Below are 26,454 nucleotides of genomic sequence, written 5' to 3' on the forward strand. Positions count from 1 at the left end.
AGTTCTATGCATGGTGCTTTAAATGGAGTAGTGTCGAAAATTATTGTGACAACATAAAAATATTTGCTTAAGGGTAGGTGTTTTGATTTGGTGAAAAAATATGTTATATGGGAGTGAGTTAACATGTAAAGATTTCTTGTGACAACATAAAAATATTTGTTCAGGGGGAGGTGTTTTAATTTGGTGAAAAAATATGTTATATGGGAGTGAGTTAATGTGTAAAGATTTCTTCATCTATTACGTATTGCTACGCATCTATGCTAGATGTTTTGTGTAATATGCCTTAGTACAGTATTCCTTCGTAAAGTGCTGGGAACATATATGTAGTAAAATGTATTTTCCTAAATCGTATTATTTCATCAACAATATTTTACTGTGCAAATATACACTCCTGGAAATTGAAATAAGAACACCGTGAATTCATTGTCCCAGGAAGGGGAAACTTTATTGACACATTCCTGGGGTCAGATACATCACATGATCACACTGACAGAACCACAGGCACATAGACACAGGCAACAGAGCATGCACAATGTCGGCACTAGTACAGTGTATATCCACCTTTCGCAGCAATGCAGGCTGCTATTTTCCCATGGAGACGATCGTAGAGATGCTGGATGTAGTCCTGTGGAACGGCTTGCCATGCCATTTCCACCTGGCGCATCAGTTGGACCAGCGTTCGTGCTGGACGTGCAGACCGTGTGAGACGACGCTTCATCCAGTCCCAAACATGCTCAATGGGGGACAGATCCGGAGATCTTGCTGGCCAGGGTAGTTGACGTACACCTTCTAGAGCACGTTGGGTGGCACGGGATACATGCGGACGTGCATTGTCCTGTTGGAACAGCAAGTTCCCTTGCCGGTCTAGGAATGGTAGAACGATGGGTTCGATGACGGTTTGGATGTACCGTGCACTATTCAGTGTCCCCTCGACGATCACCAGTGGTGTACGGCCAGTGTAGGAGATCGCTCCCCACACCATGATGCCGGGTGTTGGCCCTGTGTGCCTCGGTCGTATGCAGTCCTGATTGTGGCGCTCACCTGCACGGCGCCAAACACGCATACGACCATCATTGGCACCAAGGCAGAAGCGACTCTCATCGCTGAAGACGACACGTCTCCATTCGTCCCTCCATTCATGCCTGTGGCGACACCACTGGAGGTGGGCTGCACGATGTTGGGACGTGAGCGGAAGACGGCCTAACGGTGTGCGGGACAGTAGCCCAGCTTCATGGAGACGGTTGCGAATGGTCCTCGCCGATACCCCAGGAGCAACAGTGTCCCTAATTTGCTGGGAAGTGGCGGTGCGGTCCCCTACGGCACTGCGTAGGATCCTACGGTCTTGGCGTGCATCCGTGCGTCGCTGCGGTCCGGTCCCAGGTCGACGGGCACGTGCACCTTCCGCCGACCACTGGCGACAACATCGATGTACTGTGGAGACCTCACGCCCCACGTGTTGAGCAATTCGGCGGTACGTCCACCCGGCCTCCCGCATGCCCACTATACGCCCTCGCTCAAAGTCCGTCAACTGCACATACGGTTCACGTCCACGCTGTCGCGGCATGCTACCAGTGTTAAAGACTGCGATGGAGCTCCGTATGCCACGGCAAACTGGCTGACACTGACGGCGGCGGTGCACAAATGCTGCGCAGCTAGCGCCATTCGACGGCCAACACCGCGGTTCCTGGTGTGTCCGCTGTGCCGTGGGTGTGATCATTGCTTGTACAGCCCTCTCGCAGTGTCCGGAGCAAGTATGGTGGGTCTGACACACCGGTGTCAAAGTGTTCTTTTTTCCATTTCCAGGAGTGTATAAACCAATATGTTTACATGTATTTTTGAACTGTTGATTTGCTGTAGCTATTTTTGTTTAACACAGGACCGCCATGGCAAATCATTGGGGTGTGGGATGTTGAAAACCAGGACGTTGGGATTTGTCCACACATCCCAACATTTCTTCAATTTCCGAGCGGGTATGGGCATTTGGTTCTTATGAAAATAATTCGAGCCCTTTATCGGCACGGTGAATTCGTTGGAAAACTAACGTTTGTTAACTTCTGCAATCATGCACGACGCAGATGTTTCAATTATACGGGAAGAAACGCTGTCACCAAAGTCAATTGCTTTCCTATGTAGTTCTGGTTTTAGGTTGGACTGAGAAGGGGAACAGAAGCAGTGTCCTGCAGTATTTGCACGCATTTCCCTTCCCACCATGCTATGTAGGAACATTCTTGAGAATGGCATCACTGACTTCACCATAAAAGTCGGCATATATGATATTTGACCATATTTACGTTGCGAAAATTTTAGTGCGCTCAGTTCTCTTTTTCTTCACAGCCGTTGTTGCCCACTAAATTGGCACTGCTTTGATGCTTTTTTTCAGTTTTCCACTTTCCACCATTGAGTACTTTTTTATTTGCAGGAATTACCATTTCCCAATGGCTCGAGAGCGCTTCGTTCACTGTTTGGGTTCCTCAGTTCATTAAAGAGTTGTTGTAAACGAAGCTTACACCGTTTTCACAAGTTTTTTTGGTTTTCTACTTTATGTAGACTGTTTGCGTACACAGCTTTTCTCCAATTATACGAAGAAGCGTTTTATTGGCTTAATTTATCGTATTTATCTTCGACATCAGCTCACGATTTTCGAATTACATAAAAGAACATGTACGCGTATTTGTGCTACGTCCACTTTAACTTGCAGCTCAACAAAAAAATACATTGCGTCGAGCGGGAACCGGGAACGAAATAAATTTCTCAAACTTAGTCCAAGGCTACTAGCCCGATTTTGCGCATTATGCGCATGGAGGAAACGTTAGCGACAGCCGCTGACATTAGCACAAGCCCCGCCCATTTACCCCACTCCACACCTACTCCACGCCACCAACGAAGAGCGCATCGATATGATCTTTGGTAGTCCTCCTCGCTGTCGTGTTTTTGTTCGTCGTTTTTTGTTTTACCGCGCTTGTTCATACTAGCAGTGTTGTGCTGTTAGTACTTCTTAGCAGTTTGTGTAATACTGTCAAAATGAAACATAGATATGCACTCTCAATAAAGTTATCATACACAAGGTACCTAATCTTGACTGTTGTGGCCAACTGCTTTCAAGACTGATATCTAACATACATTAAAGTACGAAAAGATGTGTTGGAATGACACTGACGAAATTATGTACATATGTTTAACAATAGGCAGCTCTAAAGCTCTCAAACACTGAAGAAGAACTCAAAGTAATCTCGTGTCTGCTATAAGCAAGCAGTCATAAGAGTTCACAAGTAAAAATTCATCCATTACACAGGCAAATATTAATGAAGAATGTCACTGTATAAATATCTGACTGCTTGCATTACGCATTTCTACATTATCCCACTTGGTGAAGACTGCCAGTCTCGCTAGCGGGATGCGCAAGTGTGCTCCCTGCCGCCGTTGGATAAGCAGCTGCAGCAGCAAGTCGTATACTCCTAGCTCACTCATTTGTTACATAGTTTAATTCTTAATTTCTTTGCGTGTTTTTGGTACTTGCATTGTTTAATTCAGCTGCTCTGGCTTCCGGCCGCTATCTGATTTGGTGAAGACTGCCAGTCTCGCAAGCGGGATGAAAGCAGAGCTCACCATCTGCAGCATCGTCGACAGGACTGACTGCGGACCTTTGGTACAGAGCCGAGTGGAGGGTCTGAATCAGAGGCTGAGACGGTTCTGCGACTGTGTGGGCTGCAGATTCCTCGACTTGCGCCATAGGGTGGTGGGGTTTCGGGTTCCGCTGGATAGGTCAGGAGTCCACTACACGCAACAAGCGGCTACACGGGTAGCAGGGGTTGTGTGGCGTGGGCTGGGCGGTTTTTTAAGTTAGATGGCCTTGGGCAAGTACAGAAAGGGCAACAGCCTCAACGGGTGCGGGGCAAAGTCAGGACATGCGGGGACCAAGCAGCAATCGGTATTGTAATTGTCAACTGTCGAAGCTGCGTTGGTAAAGTACCAGAACTTCAAGCGCTGATAGAAAGCACCGAAGCTGAAATCGTTATAGGTACAGAAAGCTGGCTTAAGCCAGAGATAAATTCTGCCGAAATTTTTACAGAGGTACAGACGGTGTTTAGAAAGGATAGATTGCATGCAACCGGTGGTGGAGTGTTCGTCGCTGTTAGTAGTAGTTTATCCTGTAGTGAAGTAGAAGTGGATAGTTCCTGTGAATTATTATGGGTGGAGGTTACACTCAACAACCGAACTAGGTTAATAATTGGCTCCTTTTACCGACCTCCCGACTCAGCAGCATTAGTGGCAGAACAACTGAGAGAAAATGTGGAATACATTTCACATAAATTTTCTCAGCATGTTATAGTCTTAGGTGGAGATTTCAATTTACCAGATATAGACTGGGACACTCAGATGTTTAGGATGGGTGGTAGGGACAGAGCATCGAGTGACATTATACTGAGTGCACTAGCCGAAAATTACCTCGAGCAATTAAACAGAGAACCGACTCGTGGAGACAACATCTTGGACCTACTGATAACAAACAGACCCGAACTTTTCGACTCTGTATGTACAGAACAGGGAATCAGTGACCATAAGGCCGTTGCAGCATCCCTGAATATGGAAGTTAATAGGAATATAAAAAAAGGGAGGAAGGTTTATCTGTTTAGCAAGAGTAATAGAAGGCAGATTTCAGACTACCTAACAGATCAAAACGAAAATTTCTGTTCCGACACTGACAATGTTGAGTGTTTATGGAAAAAGTTCAAGGCAATCGTAAAATGCGTTTTAGACAGGTACGTGCCGAGTAAAACTGTGTTGTTGTTGTTGTGGTCTTCAGTCCTGAGACTGGTTTGATGCAGCTCTCCATGCTACTCTATCCTGTGCAAGCTTTTTCATCTCCCAGTACCTACTGCAACCTACATCCTTCTGAATCTGCTTAGTGTATTCATCTCTTGGTCTACCCCTACGATTTTTACCCTCCACGCTGCCCTCCAATACTAAATTGGTGATCCCTTGATGCCTCAGAACATGTCCTACCAACCGATCCCTTCTTCTGGTCAAGTTGTGCCACAAACTTCTCTTCTCCCCAATCCTATTCAATACTTCCTCATTAGTTATGTGATCTACCCATCTAATCTTCAGCATTCTTCTGTAGCACCACATTTCGAAAGCTTCTATTCTCTTCTTGTCCAAACTATTTATCGTCCATGTTTCACTTCCATACATGGCTACACTCCATACGAATACTTTCAGAAATGACTTCCTGACACTTAAATCAATACTGGATGTTAACAAATTTCTCTTCTTCAGAAACGCTTTCCTTGCCATTGCCAGCCTACATTTTATATCCTCTCTACTTCGACCATCATCAGTTATTTTGCTCCCCAAATAGCAAAACTCCTTTACTACTTTAAGTGCCTCATTTCCTAATCTAATTCCCTCAGCATCACCCGACTTAATTAGACTACATTCCATTATCCTTGTTTTGCTTTTGTTGATGTTCATCTTATATCCTCCTTTCAAGACACTGTCCATTCCATTCAACTGCTCTTCCAAGTCCTTTGCTGTCTCTGACAGAATTACAATGTCATCGGCGAACCTCAAAGTTTTTATTTCTTCTCCATGAATTTTAATACCTACTCCGAATTTTTCTTTTGTTTCCTTTACTGCTTGCTCAATATACAGATTGAACAACATCGGGGAGAGGCTACAACCCTGTCTTACTCCCTTCCCAACCACTGCTTCCCTTTCATGTCCCTCGACTCTTATAACTGCCATCTGGTTTCTGTACAAATTGTAAATAGCCTTTCGCTCCCTGTATTTTACCCCTGCCACCTTTAGAATTTGAAAGAGAGTATTCCAGTCAACATTGTCAAAAGCTTTCTCTAAGTCTACAAATGCTAGAAACGTAGGTTTGCCTTTCCTTAATCTTTCTTCTAAGATAAGTTGTAAGGTCAGTATTGCCTCACGTGTTCCAGTGTTTCTACGGAATCCAAACTGATCTTCCCCGAGGATGGCTTCTACTAGTTTTTCCATTCGTCTGTAAAGAATTCGTGTTAGTATTTTGCAGCTGTGACTTATTAAGCTGATAGTTCGGTAATTTTCACATCTGTCAACACCTGCTTTCTTCGGGATTGGAATTATTATATTCTTCTTGAAGTCTGAGGGTATTTCACCTGTTTCATACACCTTGCTCACCAGATGGTAGAGTTTTGTCAGGACTGGCTCTCCCACGGTCGTCAGTAGTTCCAATGGAATATTGTCTACTCCGGGGGCCTTGTTTCGACTCAGGTCTTTCAGTGCTCTGTCAAACTCTTCACGCAGTATCGTATCTCCCATTTCATCTTCATCTACATCCTCTTCGATTTCCATAATATTGTCCTCAAGTACATCGCCCTTGTATAGACCCTCTATATACTCCTCCCACCTTTCTGCTTTCCCTTCTTTGCTTAGAACTGGGTTTCCATCTGAGCTCTTAATATTCATACAAGTCGTTCTCTTATCTCCAAAGGTCTCTTTAATTTTCCTGTAGGCAGTATCTATCTTACCCCTAGTGAGATAGGCCTCTACATCCTTACATTTGTCCTCTAGCCATCCCTGCTTAGCCATTTTGCACTTCCTGTCGATCTCATTTTTGAGATGTTTGTATTCCTTTTTGCCTGTTTCACTTACTGCATTTTTATATTTTCTCCTTTCATCAATTAAATTCAATATTTCTTCTGTTACCCAAGGATTTCTACTAGCCCTCGTCTTTTTACCTACTTGATCCTCTGCTCCCTTCACTACTTCATCCCTCAAAGCTACCCATTCTTCTTCTACTGTATTTATTTCCCCCATTCCTGTCAATTGCTCCCTTATGCTCTCCCTGAATCTCTGTACAACCTCTGGTTCTTTTACTGTAGTTTATCCAGGTCCCATCTCCTTAAATTTCCACCTTTTTGCAGTTTCTTCAGTTTTAATCTACAGGTCATAACCAATAGATTGTGGTCAGAGTCCACATCTGCCCCTGGAAATGTCTTACAATTTAAAACCTGGTTCCTAAATCTCTGTCTTACCATTATATAATCTATCTGATACCTTTTAGTATCTCCAGGGTTCTTCCATGTATACAATCTTCTTTCATGATTCTTAAACCAAGTGTTAGTTATGATTATGTTGTGCTCTGTGCAAAATTCTACCAGGCAGCTTCCTCTTTCATTTCTGTCCCCCAATCCATATTCACCTACTATGTTTCCTTCTCTCCCTTTTCCTACTCTCGAATTCCAGTCACCCATGACTATTAAATTTTCGTCTCCCTTCACAATCTGAATAATTTCTTTTATTTCATCATACATTTCTTCAATTTCTTCGTCATCTGCAGAGCTAGTTGGCATATAAACTTGAACTACTGTAGTAGGTGTGGGCTTCGTATCTATCTTGGCCACAATAATGCGTTCACTATGCTGTTTGTAGTAGCTTACCCGCATTCCTATTTTCCTATTCATTATTAAACCTACTCCTGCATTACCCCTATTTGATTTTGTGTTTATAACCCTGTAGTCACCTGACCAGAAGTCTTGTTCCTTCTGCCACCGAACTTCACTAATTCCCACTATATCTAACTTCAACCTATCCATTTCCCTTTTTAAATTTTCTAACCTACCTGCCCGATTAAGGGATCTGACATTCCACGCTCCGATCCGTAGAACACCAGTTTTCTTTCTCCTGATAACGACATCCTCTTGAGTAGTCCCCGCCCGGAGATCCGAATGGGGGACTATTTTACCTCCGGAATATTTTACCCAAGAGGACTCCATCATCATGTAATCATACAGTAAAGCTGCATGTCCTCGGGAGAAATTACTGTGAGGGACGGGAAAAACCCACCGTGGTACAACAACAAAGTTAGGAAACTACTGCGAAAGCAAAGAGAGCTCCACTCCAAGTTTAAACGCAGCCAAAACCTCTCAGACAAACAGAAGCTAAACGATGTCAAAGTTAGCGTAAGGAGGGCTATGCGTGAAGCGTTCAGTGAATTCGAAAGTAAAATTCTATGTACCGACTTGACAGAAAATCCTAGGAAGTTCTGGTCTTACGTTAAATCAGTAAGTGGCTCGAAACAGCATATCCAGACACTACGGGATGATGGCATTGAAACAGAGGATGACACGCGTAAAGCTGAAATACTAAACACCTTTTTCCAAAGCTGTTTCACAGAGGAAGACCGCACTGCAGTTCCTTCTCTATGTCCTCGCACGAACGAAAAAATGGCAGACATCGAAATAAGTGTCCAAGGAATAGAAAAGCAACTGGAATCACTCAATAGAGGAAAGTCCACTGGACCTGACGAGATACCAATTCGATTCTACACAGAGTACGCGAAAGAACTTGCCCCCCTTCTAACAGCCGTGTACCGCAAGTCTCTAGAGGGACGGAGGGTTCCAAATGATTGGAAAAGAGCACAGATAGTCCCAGTCTTCAAGAAGGGTCGTCGAGCAGATGCGCAAAACTATAGACCTATATCTCTGACGTCGATCTGTTGTAGAATTTTAGAACATGTTTTTTGCTCGAGTATCATGTCGTTTTTGGAAACCCAGAATCTACTATGTAGGAATCAACATGGTTAACTCGCTTTATTTGTTCATGAGACCCAGAAAATATTAGATACAGGCTCCCAGGTAGATGCTATTTTTCTTGACTTCCGGAAGGCGTTCGATACAGTTCTGCACTGTCGCCTGATAAACAAAGTAAGAGCCTACGGAATATCAGACCAGCTGTGTGGCTGGATTGAAGAGTTTTTAGCAAACAGAACACAGCATGTTGTTATCAATGGAGAGACGTCTACAGACATTAAAGTAACCTCTGGCGTGCCACAGGGGAGTGTTATGGGACCATTGCTTTTCACAATATATATAAATGACCTAGTAGATAGTGTCCGAAGTTCCATGTGGCTTTTCGCGGATGATGTTGTAGTATACAGAGAAGTTGCAGCATTAGAAAATTGTAGCGAAACGCAGGAAGATCTGCAGCGGATAGGCACTTGGCGCAGGGAGTGGTAACTGACCCTTAACATAGACAAATGTAATGTATTGCGAATACATAGAAAGAAGGATCCTTTATTGTATGATTATATGATAGCGGAACAAACACTGGTAGCAGTTACTTCTGTAAAATATCTGGGAGTATGCGTGCGGAACGATTTGAAGTGGAATGATCATATAAAATTAATTGTTGGTAAGGCGGGTACCAGGTTGAGATTCATTGGGAGAGTGCTTAGAAAATGTAGTCCATCAACAAAGGAGGTGGCTTACAAAACACTCGTTCGACCTATAGTTGAGTATTGCTCATCAGTGTGGGATCCGTACCAGATCGGTCTGACAGAGGAGATAGAGAAGATCCAAAGAAGAGCGGTGCGTTTCGTCACAGGGTTATTTGGTAACCGTGATAGTGTTAAAGAGATGTTTAGCAAACTCAAGTGGCAGACTCTGCAAGAGAGGCGCTCTGCATCGCGGTGTAGCTTGCTCGCCAGGTTTCGAGAGGGTGCGTTTCTGGATGAGGTATCGAATATATTGCTTCCCCCTACTTATACCTCCCGGGCAGATCACGAATGTAAAATTAGAGAGATTCGAGCGCGCACGGAGGCTTTCAGACAATCATTCTTCCTGGGAACCATACGCGACTGGAACAGAAAAGGGAGGTAATGACAGTGGCACGTGAAGTGCCCTCCGCCACACACCGTTGGGTGGCTTGCGGAGTATAAATGTAGATGTAGATGTAGATGTAGATGTTATATTCTTCAGTCTTAATGAGGTAATCAGAAACAAACCAAGACATCGACTTTGCCTTGTTTATGCACAACATTGACTTTAAACAATCGAGATAATGGACAGTATCCTTGGCGATACTACCAATTAATATTTCCCAACAGAATTTCTTACACTACACGAGGTGACGGAAATTTGCGCTCACTGCAGTTAACAAATTTCAGGTTTTTTGATATAGTGCAGATGAAAGCTCATGAAATAAAAAGGACAGTGTGGATACCATTTTTATTTTTGTTTCTTATTGATGATTTTTCAACTCGCATATTATTGAACATATTTCTAATTCTTTTCACAATGGTACCGGAAAAACTGTATTTCGTACTAACTACTGATTTTCTCCCTTGTTATGACTGGCATATCTGTGATATGAACAACTTTGATGTTGGAGCATGTGGCAGACCATGGGCGGAGCTTAGGATATGGATTGGTGTGGAGGGGGGTGATTGGGCGGGACTTGTGCACCGTCCGGGGCTGTCGCTAACGTTACGTTGCGCATGGTATCCTGTCGACTATCGACAGTCACTCCCGCAAAGCCCAAATCCTAAAGCGCGGAACACAAGGTATGGCCGGCTACTTAAATTTTACCTCCCAGCCGGCATGAATGCGGACAGTAGGGGGACGGGTGCTGTGGTATGGTGCTGTGGTATGGTGCTGTGGTATGGTGCTGTAGTATGGTTCTGCTGATGCATCTGGTCCCGGGTGGCAAAAGTCGGGTCGGTCACAGCTGTCTGGTTCTGACAGTATTGTTGACTCAGTGTGAGGCATGCATGAAGTTGACTGTGGGGTAGTGGGCGGCGTTTCCAGCATCCAAACTGGTTTCACCCGCTCTGTGGAGACTTTGGTCAGCTTTCCTTGGAGAAGGCTGTCCAGCATGTGTGTGTCTCATAGAAAACTTGGTAAGGACCAGTGTATGGTGGCTATGGATGACGTCACATCATATCCATGCGAAGCATGACGTGTGATCAATTATTGACAGCCTTGTGTGTGGGTGTGAGCTATGCTGTGACATCAGAGTTGCACAAAGGGTCTCTGCATGCTTCATGATTTGTTGCAAGAGGTGAGGTACCTGTGACTCATTCGGGAGTGGCGCAGGTGCGAGAAATTCTTCTGGGACGTGTAATGGTTCCCAATACACTAACCCTGCTGATGAAAAGCCCATGTCAGGTTTTAAGGCAGTCGTTGGGCATGAAGAACATCCAAGTTGTTCAATCGCTTCCGTCAAATTGCAAATGATACAAATAAGGTCTTTGGAAAAGTCATCAGTTAGTTTCTTGCAAATGGGCTTGCTCTAAACTTCGAAAAAACACAGTATGTCCAATTTTCTGCTGCAAAAAGTACAATTCCTTCAATAAATATAACACATCAACAGAAGTCAGTAGACAGGGTAGAGCATACTAAGTTTTTGGGTGTACATACAGGTGAGAATCTTAACTGGAAAATTCATATTTTGGATCTCCTAAAGCGACTAGGTTCAGCAACTTTTGCAATCAGAATAATTGCCATTTTTGAGTATACAGAAATCAGTAAGCTAACAAACTTGGCATACTTTTACTCTCTGATGTCATATAGAATAATTTTTTGGGCTAACTCAACATTTAGACAAAAAGTATTCACTGCTCAAAAGAAAGTGGTTAGAATAATGTGTGGTGTTCATAGTCGCACATCTTGTAGGCATCTGTTTAAAAGGTTAGGAATTCTTACAACTGCTTCACAGTACATTTACTCAGTAATGAAATTTTTTCTCAACAACATGGACCAGTTTAAAATCAACAGCGATATTAATGATTATAATGCCAGAAAAAAGAAAGACTTACACTATCCTTTGCTCAACCTATCTTTGGCACAGAAAGGGGTAAAATATGCTGCTTTAAAAATTTTTGACAAATTACCAAATGAAATAAGGTGTCTGACAGAGAGCAGTAATAGCTTCAAAAATAAATTGAAATCATATCTCCTTGACAACTCCTTCTATATCATAGATGAATTCTTAAATAGGAATAAATAAATCTATAAATATAGTACATGCATTTTGTGCCATTTAAGGGACTGGGGTAAATAATAGAAATATTAATCTTTAACTCTGTATTGTAATATATATATATATATATATACATACAGGGTGTTACAAAAAGGTACGGCCAAACTTTCAGGAAACATTCCTCACACACAAATAAAGAAAAGATGTTATGTGGACATGTGATCGGAAACGCTTAATTTCCGTGTTAGAGCTCATTTTAGTTTCTTCAGTATGTACTGTACTTCCTCGATTCACCGCCATGATTTCATATGGGATACTCTACCTGTGCTGCTAGAACATGTGCCTTTACAAGTATGACACAACATGTGGTTCATGCACGATGGAGCTCCTGCACATTTCAGTCGAAGTGTTCGTACACTTCTCAACAACAGATTCGGTAACCGATGGATTGGTAGAGGGGGACCAATTCCATGGCTTCCACGCTCTCCTGACCTCAACCCTCTTGACTTTCATTTATGGGGGCATTTGAAATCTCTTGTCTACGCAACCCCGGTACCAAATGTAGAGACTCTTCATGCTCGTGTTGTGGACGGCTGTGATACAATACGCCATTCTCCAGGGCTGCATCAGTGCATCAAGGGTTCCATTCGACGGAGAGTGGATGCATGTATCCTCGCTAATGGAGGACATTTTGAACATTTCCTGTAACAAAGTGTTTGAAATCACGCTGGTACGTTCCGTTGCTGTGTGTTTCCATTCCATGATTAATGTGATTTGAAGAGAAGTAATAAAATAAGCTCTAACATGCAAAGTAAGCGTTTCCGGACACATGTCCACATAACATATTTTCTTTCTTTGTGTGTGAGGAATGTTTCCTGAAAGTTTGGCCATACGTTTTTGTAACACCGTGTATAAGGCTGCAAACAGTCTGACCTAATTGTAATCACATCTCAGTTGTAAAGTAACAGTACATTGCTACTACAACACAGATATCTTAAGTAAACTTCACACCAATTCTAAACATATTCTCAACTTTTCACAAAATCAAATGAGATTATAACTTTATCAGCATAATGAGAATAACTGTATGGTCATCATGAGTAAATATTACACCAACTCTCCTCAAAATTCATTCTGTGGTTGTATTATTAAACTACACATTATTAAGTCTGCCCAAAGTTTGTACTTTTATCCAGATAACCAGAAAAAGGCAGCTCACCCAGTATAAAATACGTGCACCAGTTCCTTTTGGCATCCGGTCTCTTAACTACTCGTCCGAATCAAAAAGTGGAAGAGGGTGACTTTGTGCAGATAAGTAAGAGAGGATGTGACAAGAAACGCAAATAGTCAACCAACTTGGAGCCTTGGGTTCGCCACTCCCAAATCGCAAAAAGAGCTTGCAACCTCCTGAGGAAAGACAATTCTTATGATGTTATATGAGTGATGACGACTGTTTGTATAATTTCAGCTATGTAACATTCCTGAGTCCAAATAACAACAAATTCAAATGGTCCTACGTAAAATCAAACAACCCTCAATCTGTGCCAGGTAAAAGCATACACAAATGTTCAAATATACCCTTTTTAACCCCCACTCTTTGAATACACAAAAATATATGTAAAAATATACAAATATTCAAACACAAAGAAATATGAACAAAAACTACAAAAAATATTTTACAGTACTAGCTTTATATCAAACGATTTCTTCTGTTCTTTCATTAACTGAACTAACCTATTAAAGGCTGATACACTACATTCAGATCCACAAAAGGGTGAACGTTCACTACTGTGGTCACTATTCTCTGCGATTTCACTGTCCTGATTAACTATATTATTAGCAGTAATATCTACGCTGTTTTCCAAGTTTCCATTAACCTTCCCATTATCATCAACTTGCGTATTGTTGTTAACTTCTCTATTGTCCTCCATAATCACAAAGCAGACGAAAAAACAGTTTCCAAAAGTAAAATTAAAGTAAAAAGGTAGACGAAAAACTGTTTCCAAAGTAAAATTAAAGTAAATTACAAAAAGCTGGTTCTCCAAGTTGCGTTTTCACATAAGTATACTTTGTAGTGTTACTCACGTTCTTCTTTGTCCTATACTCGTAAAAAATGGAATATTATTTCAATAAGCGGGTTAACTCTGAAACAAAATAGAAGATTAGTTTACAGATTTACACTGTATCCCAGCTCCATACACCAATTATAACATTCTTAGGGGTTGTTTTACTCATCGTATCAGGCAATCTGTCGCAGCATAAGTGCTGGAGACAGTTACTGTAAAATTCCAACTTCAGAAAAGTTGAAATTAAAAAATCATCTTGCATTATGTTATTTTAAATACATTTATTATACTTTCAAAACAGTCAAAGTATTATTACAAAGGCAAACAATACTTACAATACAAAATGAGCTGCTACATGCTCACTGCTCAAAAACTAAAACCAGACTGATTCTCCCTGCCAACATGGTAGTCACTCTTTATATTTTCTTAACAATGCTGAACAATCCTCGGCATTGTTTAAGATGAACATTTGATTAATTCACAAATAAAATTCATACGAAAACTGAAAATACATATATAAACTATGTCTGCTCAGTACAGTAAGAACACTATGATATTAGTACATGTCTGCTATTTCTTTCGAGAATAAACTCTCACGTAAGAAATTACAATAATACATTTATATTTTTCTTTAATTACTAGAGACTCCCTTCACAGGAATTATTCCCTTCATTTACAGAGCTTCTACACTTTGAACTGAAGTAGATTAAACAGTTATTTTCTCAGTTATAAGTTTTTCTGGGTGAGTTACATATTTTATTTAGATACGCAATCCTGAATTAGACTGGGAAGTGTTCATTTTAAATTGGCCTTAATGGGCTGTTACGTTTCAGAGCTTATTGTGAAGATGACAATATTATTGGACTCCAATAATATAGCTTTTCGTGGACATAGGGAGAAAACAGGGAAATCAAACAATGGAAACATTTAAGCATCCATCAGTCTTCTCACAAAGTACAATCTGGTATTACACGATCTTGTAAATAAACCAAAATAGGCCTATACTGGTATGCTGAAATGCCTTAGCCCTTCAATTAAAAATGTCTTATTCCATGCAGTTGAGAAAAAAATTATTAATGACATTAACACTGTCTCTTTATTTTCTATTATTACATATGCAATGCAGAACATTTCAAAATAGATCAGTTAACTCATACATTTAGATATGTTACAGTGGAATACCTTGTGATGTGAAGATAAATGAAAGCTTTTTAAGCTTTCGTGAAAATAATAGGTAAAAGTATATCAGGAAATGAAATACTTAATGCAATAGACGAAAAGGGACTTTTTAATTGAGTGCTGTGATCAGCGTTATTATGGTTGTACCAGTATGTCAGGCATATACAAAGCTATCAGAACGAGAATTCAACAATGACAAAAGGCTGCAAAATATTTGCATTGTCCAGTGCACGCTTTAAGCCTAGCACTTAACAATGCTACATTGGAATTCAAGTCAGGTCCTTTCACGACACAGTGGAAACGCTTTATCCTTTCATCAGTCACAAAATTAAATGTTGTGTGACTAGGGCTGTTCCCCGGGTGCAAGTCTTTCGATTTGACGCCACTTCGGCGACTTGCGCGTCGATGGGGATGAAATGATGATGATTAGGACAACGCCCAGTCCCTGAGCGGAGAAAAATCTATGACCCATCCGGGAATCGAACCTGAGCCCTTAGGATTTACAATCCGTTGCGCTGACCACTCAGCTACCGGGCGTGGACAGTCACAAAATTGAAAGATGAGGACTTCTGCTATATTATTGTGACTTAAAATAGCTTCACCCAACACGTTCATCTTCGAGATACTCTACCTGTTTGTAAAAGCTCTTTGTTATGCTTATGTCTATTAGGCTATTTATGACTCCATAAAAAATAATATCGATGTCTAAGTAAAGGGAAGAAAGAGAACAAGTTGCTGTTTTGAAAAAGCCAATTAGAGGGATGTGAATTCACTTTTCAGATAGGTTTGCAATAAAAGCTTTGCAATTTAGCATCTCAAATCCTTCAATGGGAAAATGTAGAGCTTGATAACGATTGTTCTTTTGTTCAGATTCAGCTGATAATTTATCTTGCCATCGGCACAATTTTTAAGAAGCAGTGTCATCGGCTACATCTTTGGCAAAGAAATGGGTCTTTTTAATGTCTATTTGAACGTAATTGTAGTCAAGTAACCAAGTGAAAGAGTAAATTTGATAGTATGCATGATGTTAACCTTATCTTCAAAATTATTTTCCCAAAATTTATAAATTCTGTTTCCAATGAAGAGACTCAAAATGAAGCAGTAATTCTTCAAAATGAATATGAGGAGGATTTATCCCAAATGAAAAAAGCTCTGAAAAAGAAGTAGCCTCATTAACCTTGGTAGCTGATCAATAAAACTGTTAGTAACATCAAATCGAAACGTAACTATAGTGTTCCAGATAAATGCACAAAATGTTACTTGTTCTTAACTGTTGTGGTTTCTTTAGCAGAACACTTGCTTTTTAAGCACTTATTTATAAATAACTATCTGTGCAATTTCTAACATTCTGGTGGTGTCTGTTTGTTCTATATCGTGTCTCCCTACCACTTTCGCGAAATGACGCTCTGAGCGTGTTTTTTTTTAGGGAATTGACTAGTTTGAACCTGGGACCTGTTGCTGGTAAGGAGACCTCAGACCACACATGACATGTAGAATTCAGAAGAGATCAGTGAGACTAGCGATGATATAACCAAATACTTAATGATTTCTGCGTCAGCTCCACTGCACTCCCTGTAAAAGAATCTTAATACTAACTAAATTTAGTAGAAGGGGTTCAAGGCTTTCCTACTTTTAGTTAGCTGGTAAAATAACGTCGAAAAAGCAGTTAAGTTTACCATTGGAAATTTTATTCTACTCACAAAACATTGTTTATAAATTGCACTATTAATAAAAGGAAATGTTTTAATACAGGATGGTAAAAACCAACTGCGTTCAACAAAAATGTGAACGAATATTCCCTGAATGGGTTTCCAAGTTCTACAATGGATCGAAGGATGACCTATGCCATATCACATCTATAATCTAGGTTTAAATTAAGTTTCACAAAAGAGAAAACTATCAAAATGGTCTACAGTGACCCTCGATTATCTTTAATTACTTACCTAACTTGTCGTAAATTACAGTGGCTGATGTGGCTTCTCAATAACTATATAACAGAAAAATCATCGCGTTTCAGATTTTTACTTCAAGTGGCAAATGTGAACACCATGAGCTTTAATTGACGATCGACACTAGTATTACGCAAAAAGGGGGTGTAACAGATGAGACTTCTGCAGTTCTGAGTGAAGCCTTATACGCTCAAAAATGCGGCATCGCGTGGGTTCATTACCTTGTCGGTGTTCGTCAGGGAGCGGCGGGCAGCACAGCTCCGCTCACCTCGCTGTCTCGGAAGCAACTCCCTCCTAACTTCTCCTTACTACAATTTACCAAAGTTGGTTTAAAAAAACTATCTGGCTGTTTTTCATCTGACCAATCAGGTTCTCAATGTTAACCTTAAGCTCAGCCTACAAAAATTCTGTCCATCCAATGAGAAACGTTATACTTTTCGTGGTGGGGCAATGTTTTTAAAGTTTGCAACATAACAGAGACGCGAAAAAGTCTCACGCTAAAACTTGCAGCTGGTGTGGTCCTTTTAGCGTTATTGTAACATCTATACTGTTCTTCTGGAGGGCTCTATCTTTTAACATGGGCTGGGGGGTGGTCCTGACGTAACAGAGACGCGAAAAAGTCTCACGCTAATACTTGCGGGTGGTGTGGCCCTTTTTGTGTTATCGTAAGATCTATACTGTTCTTCTGGAGGGCTCTAGCTTTTGACATGGGCTGGGGGTGGTCCTAGCGGTTAGCTGGCGACGTGGGTGTTCGTCCCTTATCGTAGGGCCTTCAGCATAACACGGTTCTGCTCTCGGCTTCTGTTCTCGTTTCCCCCCTCAGAACTGCGTCTGTCTCATGGTGGGAAGGTATGACATGCATTTAGGCATTCTTGTGTTAGTCTGTGGTATTCCATTTGCTCACTCGTTACTCGTATTACTTTGGTTAATTTAATGTCACGATTTATTCGGAGCTATGTGACATACTACTGGATTTGCTTATCATGTCAGGGTTTTCATGGAAGGTGTGGGATTTGCCTGACACCTTACATATCACCACCCTTCGAACTTAATTTTTGCACTGAATTTAGGCAATGATTGAATCGTCTAAGTCAGTCAAAAATTATTCCTTTATCTAAATTTTGTTGCCTACTGTTCAGCCACGTTATTCTGGTTCTATGCTAGTTCGTATTACTAATTTATATTTTTATATTCTTCTACATTATTCGCAAAAATGACAAGAGAAGAATATTTTTATGCTATTATTAATTTTTAATTATTTTCTTTCTTTATTTAAGTGTGAAGTTTGTTTTTTAAGAAGTTTGTTATCGAAAAGGCCCGTCCACACGCAACGATCTGTCTGCGCAGACATCTGCGCAGATGTCTGTACATGCAAAAGATCGCTGCAAATGTTGTGCGTTCACACGACACAAACCCCAATCTACTACTCGCCCGCCATCTGTCGGTGTAGAAAAGAAATATCAGTGGCAAGCGACTACGCTCCCCGTAAACGTCAAAAAACTAATTCAGTTATTTTGAAATATAGATATGGAAAAAGTTCTGTTGTGGTCTGTGTTCGCAACTTGTGTTGCAAAAAACATTCAGACCAACCGCAGGAAACAGAGTAAGCGGTCAAAATGGTGTAGACAGTGGCTGCTAAAGCGAAAGCAGTTTTCTCATGTAAATTTGCTGCGAGAGTTGCAGGGCGAACCTAACGACTGGCGAAATTATTTGCGGATGGATGTCGACACATATAATCATCTCTTAAAGCTTGTAACACCTCATATTATGAGAAAAAGTACTTGTATGAGAAGGGCAATTTCTCCTCATGAACGGCTGGCGGTAACACTAAGATTCCTAGCAACAGGAAGGAGCTACAAGGATTTGGAATTTTCAGCTGCAATATCAAAACAAGCGTTGAGTGAAATAATACCCAACACATGTGAAGCTATTTACGCTGTCCTGAAGGATGAGTTCATGAAGGCAAGTCAAGTAAATTAAGTCTGTCAAGTTACAGATAATATTTTTCGTGTTGTAGACCTGTTTGAAACACAGTAGGCCTATATTATTAGAGATTATATACCTACATGGCCAATGAGCTGCAGTTTACTTTGTTTCTGAGTAGGCATTTTCAGTTCGCTGCAGTGTAGAAGTAACCTGTTACAAACTTTCGTTCCAGGATACAAAACTCCACTCTGAATTCTAGACAGAGATTCGTTATCTGCCTGAAAAGTTTTATTTGTAGTACTGTGGTGGTGAATACTTTAGTTAATCTCTAAGTTACTATTGTTATGAACCACATGTTAGGTAGTAAAACAAGTCTAACAATCCTTCTGTCCAGAACACATAGTTGCAAGACCTTCCAATATTAGCTTAACACAATCTTCTGACTGCACTTTCTTCAGAACAGATAGGGCATGCTTTTTCATATTGCTACAATGTCACAAAGGATTACGGCATAGGACAGTACTGAGTGGAAGTGTGCTAACAATCCCTGTTGCAGGTAAACATAATGAAAAAGATTTCAAAGGGCAAAGCAAGCAAATCTTACAATTTTGTTTAAGTTACCCAAATTGTGGTCCCACCTAACAATTTTGATGCATAAGGTACACCTGGATCCTCAGCGCGTACTTTGTTTTGGGAATGCCTTGGTAAAAAAGAAAACAATTGAATGAAATTTAAACATTTAATAAGGATTATTGCTATCCTTTTAAGACTACATTAATCATTTCTCGTCATATCTTATAGATGTTATTTTAAAAAAAGGCAGTGAAGTACATAAAATATATAATGTGAAAAATATGGCCTACTTTTCCAAAATCTAACTCATCAGCTACAAATAATAAGCTAAATTCACGCATTTAAACACAAAATAGAATAATCTTCAAAGCAGTATACCAAAAGAAGAGTGCAAATTCAGTGTATAAATTTCTGCAGGGATAACTTATCGGGTGATTTTATTGCAACAATTTCAACTGAATGACTACATCATTTATGAAAACAGTACACAGCAATATAAATTGCTGTAAAATCTTAGTTTTTGCTCATTCAGTTCACTCCAGTACTTTTAATTCACACTTGCTACATACACTTTTAGGACACAAAACAATGGAACATTTCAAACACAACAGTGCTCAACATCTTGTCTTTGTCCTCTTTGACTTTGTCGTAGAAGCTTATGTCATTAATAACAGTATTGGGTTGTTAAGAGTACCCATAATATCTTCCTCATTCATTTTTCATAAGTATGTTAGCATTAATCCAAAATATTTAATATGATACTGGGAAAAAAAACCTTTCACTTAAGGGACACCTGGCTCCTTGGGACCCTATCAACTTAACAAAAGTCAGCCTAGCAAAGGCATACCTGCAACAAGGTTGAGGTGGTAGCCAACTGTGCTGGGGAAGTTCCAGGGGGGGGGGGGGAGATAGTGGCATTACAAAAATAAAGATTAATAAAGGAGTTTCCCTCAGGGCAATAGGACCTAGGTGTACCAGTTGTGGATTAATATCTGCAGCAAACTCACCCAGTTAAGACTTGTATGTTTTCTATCTTGTAGAGAAGAGAATAGTAGCAAAAGTCAAGTAATAGTGTTATCTACAAGAAAAATCTTAAACTGTTTCTTATGATCCATCTTCAGTGGAATCACTCCTGGAACTTCTGTGGTGGTACAAATAAGACATCACATTGATTATTGATAATGCACTGCCTATGATGAATGAATTATTTGTTACCAGAACTTAAAAGATCCGAGGATTTCTTCAGATCATTTCCTGAATAACTAATTATTATATCACCTTCATTATAGCATATCTTTCTATTAATTTCCCAAATACTCTAAGGAACCACAATAAAACTTTATGTCCCTATAAGGGAGACAGTCAGGTTTCAATGATACAATAAAAGAAATGAAATTAGTCTCTCCGCAGGTACTTCATATATAAGGCAACAGCTGTACACCGCAATTTACACAAGACACTACCATAATTGGGTATTCTAGAAAATATGTGGTACAATAATAACAGGCAAGGCACAAAAGATTTGAGGCAACAAAACATGTTTTGAAATACACTCCTGGAAATGGAAAAAAGAACACATTGACACCGGTGTGTCAGACCCACCATACTTGCTCCGGACACTGCGAGAGGGCTGTACAAGCAATGATCACACGCACGGCACAGCGGACACACCAGGAACCGCGGTGTTGGCCATCGAATGGCGCTAGTTGCGCAGCATTTGTGCACCGCCGCCGTCAGTGTCAGCCAGTTTGCCGTGGCATACGGAGCTCCATCGCAGTCTTTAACACTGGTAGCATGCCGCGACAGCGTGGACGTGAACCGTATGTGCAGTTGACGGACTTTGAGCGAGGGCGTATAGTGGGCATGCGGGAGGCCAGGTGGACGTACCGCCGAATTGCTCAACACGTGGGGCGAGAGGTCTCCACAGTACATCGATGTTGTCGCCAGTGGTCGGCGGAAGGTGCACGTGCCCGTCGACCTGGGACCGGACCGCAGCGACGCACGGATGCATGCCAAGACCGTAGGATCCTACGCAGTGCTGTAGGGGACCGCACTGCCACTTCCCAGCAAATTAGGGACACTGTTGCTCCTGGGGTATCGGCGAGGACCATTCGCAACCGTCTCCATGAAGCTGGGCTACGGTCCCGCACACCGTTAGGCCGTCTTCCGCTCACGCCCCAACATCGTGCAGCCCGCCTGCAGTGGTGTCGCGACAGGCGTGAATGGAGGGACGAATGGAGACGTGTCGTCTTCAGCGATGAGAGTCGCTTCTGCCTTGGTGCCAATGATGGTCGTATGCGTGTTTGACGCCGTGCAGGTGAGCGCCACAATCAGGACTGCATACGACCGAGGCACACAGGGCCAACAACCGGCATCATGGTGTGGGGAGCGATCTCCTACACTGGCCGTACACCACTGGTGATCGTCTAGGGGACACTGAATAGTGCACGGTACATCCAAACCGTCATCGAACCCATCGTTCTACCATTCCTAGACCGGCAAGGGAACTTGCTGTTCCAACAGGACAATGCACGTCCGCATGTATCCCGTGCCACCCAACGTGCTCTAGAAGGTGTACGTCAACTACCCTGGCCAGCAAGATCTCCGGATCTGTCCCCCATTGAGCATGTTTGGGACTGGATGAAGCGTCGTCTCACGCGGTCTGCACGTCCAGCACGAACGCTGGTCCAACTGAGGCGCCAGGTGGAAATGGCATGGCAAGCCGTTCCACAGGACTACATCCAGCATCTCTACGATCGTCTCCATGGGAGAATAGCAGCCTGCATTGCTGCGAAAGGTGGATATACACTGTACTAGTGCCGACATTGTGCATGCTCTGTTGCCTGTGTCTATGTGCCTGTGGTTCTGTCAGTGTGATCATGTGATGTATCTGACCCCAGGAATGTGTCAATAAAGTTTCCCCTTCCTGGGACAATGAATTCACGGTGTTCTTATTTCAATTTCCAGGAGTGTAGAACTTTATTGGCTATCAACTGTTCACAGTATGCATCACTTGCACTTATAATATGACATTAAAAACAACATATGGAAACATTTTGCATTATTGAAAACCTTTAAAAAACTGTGTCAGGTTTTGGCTTTCCATGTTTGAAAGTGTCTCAACCTCAACAACCTTAAAGTTTCTGTTTAAAGACTCCATGTCACCTTCAATAGCACATCATTGATTAATTTTTGTGTAATGATATTCTGTTGAGGGGTGAGTGCACGTAGCTTGTTCGCCACATGCTGGCCGAATGTGTCGAATGGATCTGGTGGCTGCATTGTGTTCAATGTTTTGCCCACCAGTGACAATATTTCGCCTGTTTTATCCTCCATTGAACGTTTCCGCTTCCCACGAGGAGCGTTACTCAAACTGTTATTAGAGTTTGATGATCTCGGAGTGAGAGGCACCCACATGCCTTGCTCATACTGTGGCATCAAGCAGTCAGGCCTGCAAGATGAGTGGTCTGCCAAGCGAGTGGATTCATTCTTAATTTTATCGAGTAACATGAACTCTCGTACTCACAATTTAAGTTACAAGTTATCCTCCTATATGATTAATACGCAACGGAAACACGCATCTGACTATCAATAATTTACAGAACTCTGACTGTACACTACGCACTGGCAAAACCACATTTTCTTTTTTGTCCTTTATTTAACGGCTTTTGTCAACACGTGGCCACCACACACATTATAAATTCGGGACATTATGACAACATACAATTCGAAGTAAAAGTCCACCAATCTTTTTCTTTTCACTATCTTATTTATTCCGATAAATTCTCTAACCTAAACACACAAATTCTACAACCTACAACAATAACACATAAGAAATTCCGCACACTGGGCATGGCTTTACAATAGTGAATCTCTATATTATGGTCTCGTAATTACTTTTAACGCTACAGTGCACTTTCTGGATAGGATGGTGGATCTTTTATTATACCTCACGCTTCGACTCTCACAATCATCATCACTAAACCTTCCTCCAGACCGAGCGGTACCGAAGGAACAAGCATAACCCACTAATCTTTTCAAACTACCTCGCTACTCTCCCATGCAAACCACACATACCCAAATTACATGACATACACCACACTACAACATGAAATACTACACAGAGAATAGTCACAACATTATCACTTTCAGCTTTCCCACTTCAATTAATATTTATCCCAGTTTCACACGACACTGCCCCACTTTGTAATTCTACTTTCCTACTGTGAACTCTGGAGATATATGCACGTCTTCCTGTGCAATGCAAGCCAAGTGGCGTTGCTGGATAGACGGCCGACTCACCTCGATTCTCTCTCAGAGTTTAAATTTAGCGTCACACGGAATCATATCACACAATTTAATATTAAGCTCACACGCGAGTCCTCAACTGATACCATGGACGAGTACTTCTCTTTATCTTTTGTCTCATACACAGTTTGAGACTCACACAGTACTCACCACGTGGAAGTACTCGTCTCTAATTTCAAGTCCTGCACACGCCATTTCTTAAATATTTCAACTTATGGTACACACGCTATTTCTTAAATATTTCATCTTATTGTACACACGCTAGTAATTCAGCTTAACTTAAGCACACGGAAGTATTTCAACTTATTGCTACACGTGGTTCCATTGTGACCGTTGGTCACTTCTGAAGATTACTACAATCCCTTTAATATTACGTGCCTGACATTTAATTCTCCCCACAAAAGTTCCTGAAATAGAGAAATTAATATCTCAAACTACTCTTAAATATTCCACATGCATACCATGTCTCCACTCTTTCATCATTACGAAGCACAACTAAAACAGGTCTTAACAGCACAAGATCCAGCGGTAGAGTGCTGAAATATGGCCGTTCTCGAGGTGCTCTCGCACCTCTGTCGAAGTGGGGGGAGCACCTTCTTACCGTATTGGTCAGCCACAATTCAGGCGCTCAAAGCTTAGGCAAATTTCATCTCTTTGGTCCCACCAAAGGTGGCCAAAGGATCGACTCAAAGATGATCATATATTCACATTCACTATCTGCGGTTAGCAGACGACCATACATTCATTCATTTCACAGATCTCACCAAACTGGATGTAGGGATTTACTTTGTGGGAGTGCACATGTGATCAATTAAATAAATAAATTGTCATTCTTTCCCACACTGGTATCCGGCTTCGCTGTATTAATTGAAATTGAGTTATTTTACAAAAAAAATGTGTTGTGCTGACAAAAATAATCAAGTATTTCGTACCTATTTTCAATGTCGGGCGGTACTGTACCCTTCCGGAGTAACTGGTGTCATTGGAGTTGACTCTCCAGTTACTGGTGTCACTGGATTCGAGTCAGTATCTTCAATGGCTACATTTTCTATGTCATTCTCTCCTTCACACTGAAAAAATAAGAAAGACTGTATGTTTGTGATTTTTGCTTTGGATTTTGTTTCTTATATCTTTATAGAGCTTATGAATAATTTTTGGAAAAATGTATGCATATTGGAATGTACAAAACTGATACATTGTGATAAGAGCCAAGCTGTAAATATTGTGGTGGTATATGATTTGACATGGTGTAATGAAAAACTTAACAAATATGTCTAGCTAACAAAAACCGAGAAATTGTTAATAAAAGGTCTTATAGAGTTCCATAATCTCACATCTTAAAACGAAAACAGGAATGCTTACGAAACACACACTGCACTGGGCAACTAACTCTTTATCCACATAAAATTCTGAGACAGTGTAGAATGAATACTGAACAAAAACACTTTCAGACAAAGAACAACTCGATGGAGTTTCATTTTTTTGTTATTGTTGTGATCATGTACATTAACAATTAGCTGAATGTTACTGTTAACAGAAACTTTACACAAATTTATTTTAATTCTTTTTTTCATTGCAGTTCCCAAAATGTGAAGAAGACTGGCTGAGAATTGCAAGTGATTTTGAAAGCAAATGGCAGTTCCCTCACTGTTTAGGAGCTATTGATGGGAAACACATCAGAATTGTACCTCCTAAAGAAAGTGGATCGTTTTTCTTCAATTATAAGAAAACAAATAGTGTCGTCTTAATGGCTGTAGCTAATGCAAATTATGAATTTGTGTACTGTGATGTGGGAACAAATGGGAGAGTATCCGATGGAGGGGTTCTGCAGAACACTAAATTTTATGAACTTCTTGTTAATAATAGTTTAAAAATTCCTCAACCTCAACGAATTGCAAATTCGCAGGAAATAGGCCTAATGGAGTATGTTTTTGTTGGTGATGATGCCTTCGCAATTCGCAAAGATTTAATGAAGCCATATCGTCAAGAAAAATTATCAAAGGAAGAAAGACTCTTTAATTACCGTCTCTCTAGGGCACGCAGAGTTGTTGAAAATACGTTTGGAATATTGGCATCAAGGTTCCGTATTTTCCATACAACCATAAACTTGAAGCTGGAGAATATTGACACTGTGGTATTAACTTGCTGTGTTTTACACAACTTTTTGCGCAGAAGAAACCCGCAATTTTACACACCATATGAGTCACTGGATCGCGAAAATATCAACGAATGTTCTCTTGAACTGGGCGAAAGATGTGACGAAGAAATTATGCACGCCCTGCAGCGTGGAAGAAGTGGACAAATTTTTGAAAGCGCAAAAACTGTTAGAAATAAATATAAACATTATTTCAGTACTACTGGAGCTGTTCCATGGCAGGATGGATTTGTATCGTAATAAACTTTGTGTTGTAAAACATGGACAAGTAGTCAAGTATATTCATAATCAAAATATCCACGGGTATGCTGCCGGTCTATAGTGTCCAACGGGCACAATATTTCGGCGATCAAACATGTCGCCATCATCAGGTGAACTGACGGACTGAGCTCCTGTGAACGTGCCGGCACGGAGATCCGTACGCTATGGCTGCTCAGAGGGAACTGGGTTCGGTCGCGGCGGCGGCCGATTTAAATACCCTCCGCCCGCGGCGCGCTCCCTCCGCCGTCCGCGCCCAGCGCCACGGTCGCGCGGTGGAACAGATTGCGAC

General features: G+C 41.2%; 1 protein-coding gene across 1 annotated transcript in view; it reads left to right on the forward strand.

Annotated features, from left to right (window-relative positions):
- LOC126456330 (uncharacterized) overlaps positions 1–26,175 on the forward strand; it is a 33,172-nt gene extending 6,997 nt beyond the window's left edge. Inside the window, exon 4 of the mRNA XM_050092080.1 lies at positions 25,329–26,175. Coding sequence (XP_049948037.1) covers positions 25,329–26,144 — 816 coding nt within the window. The 3' untranslated portion in view covers positions 26,145–26,175. The remainder of the gene's footprint in view (positions 1–25,328) is intronic.
- The last annotated feature ends 279 nt before the right edge of the window (positions 26,176–26,454 follow it).

The sequence above is a fragment of the Schistocerca serialis genome, chromosome 2 (assembly GCF_023864345.2).
Source record: "Schistocerca serialis cubense isolate TAMUIC-IGC-003099 chromosome 2, iqSchSeri2.2, whole genome shotgun sequence".
Classification (NCBI taxonomy): Eukaryota; Metazoa; Arthropoda; class Insecta; order Orthoptera; family Acrididae; genus Schistocerca; species Schistocerca serialis.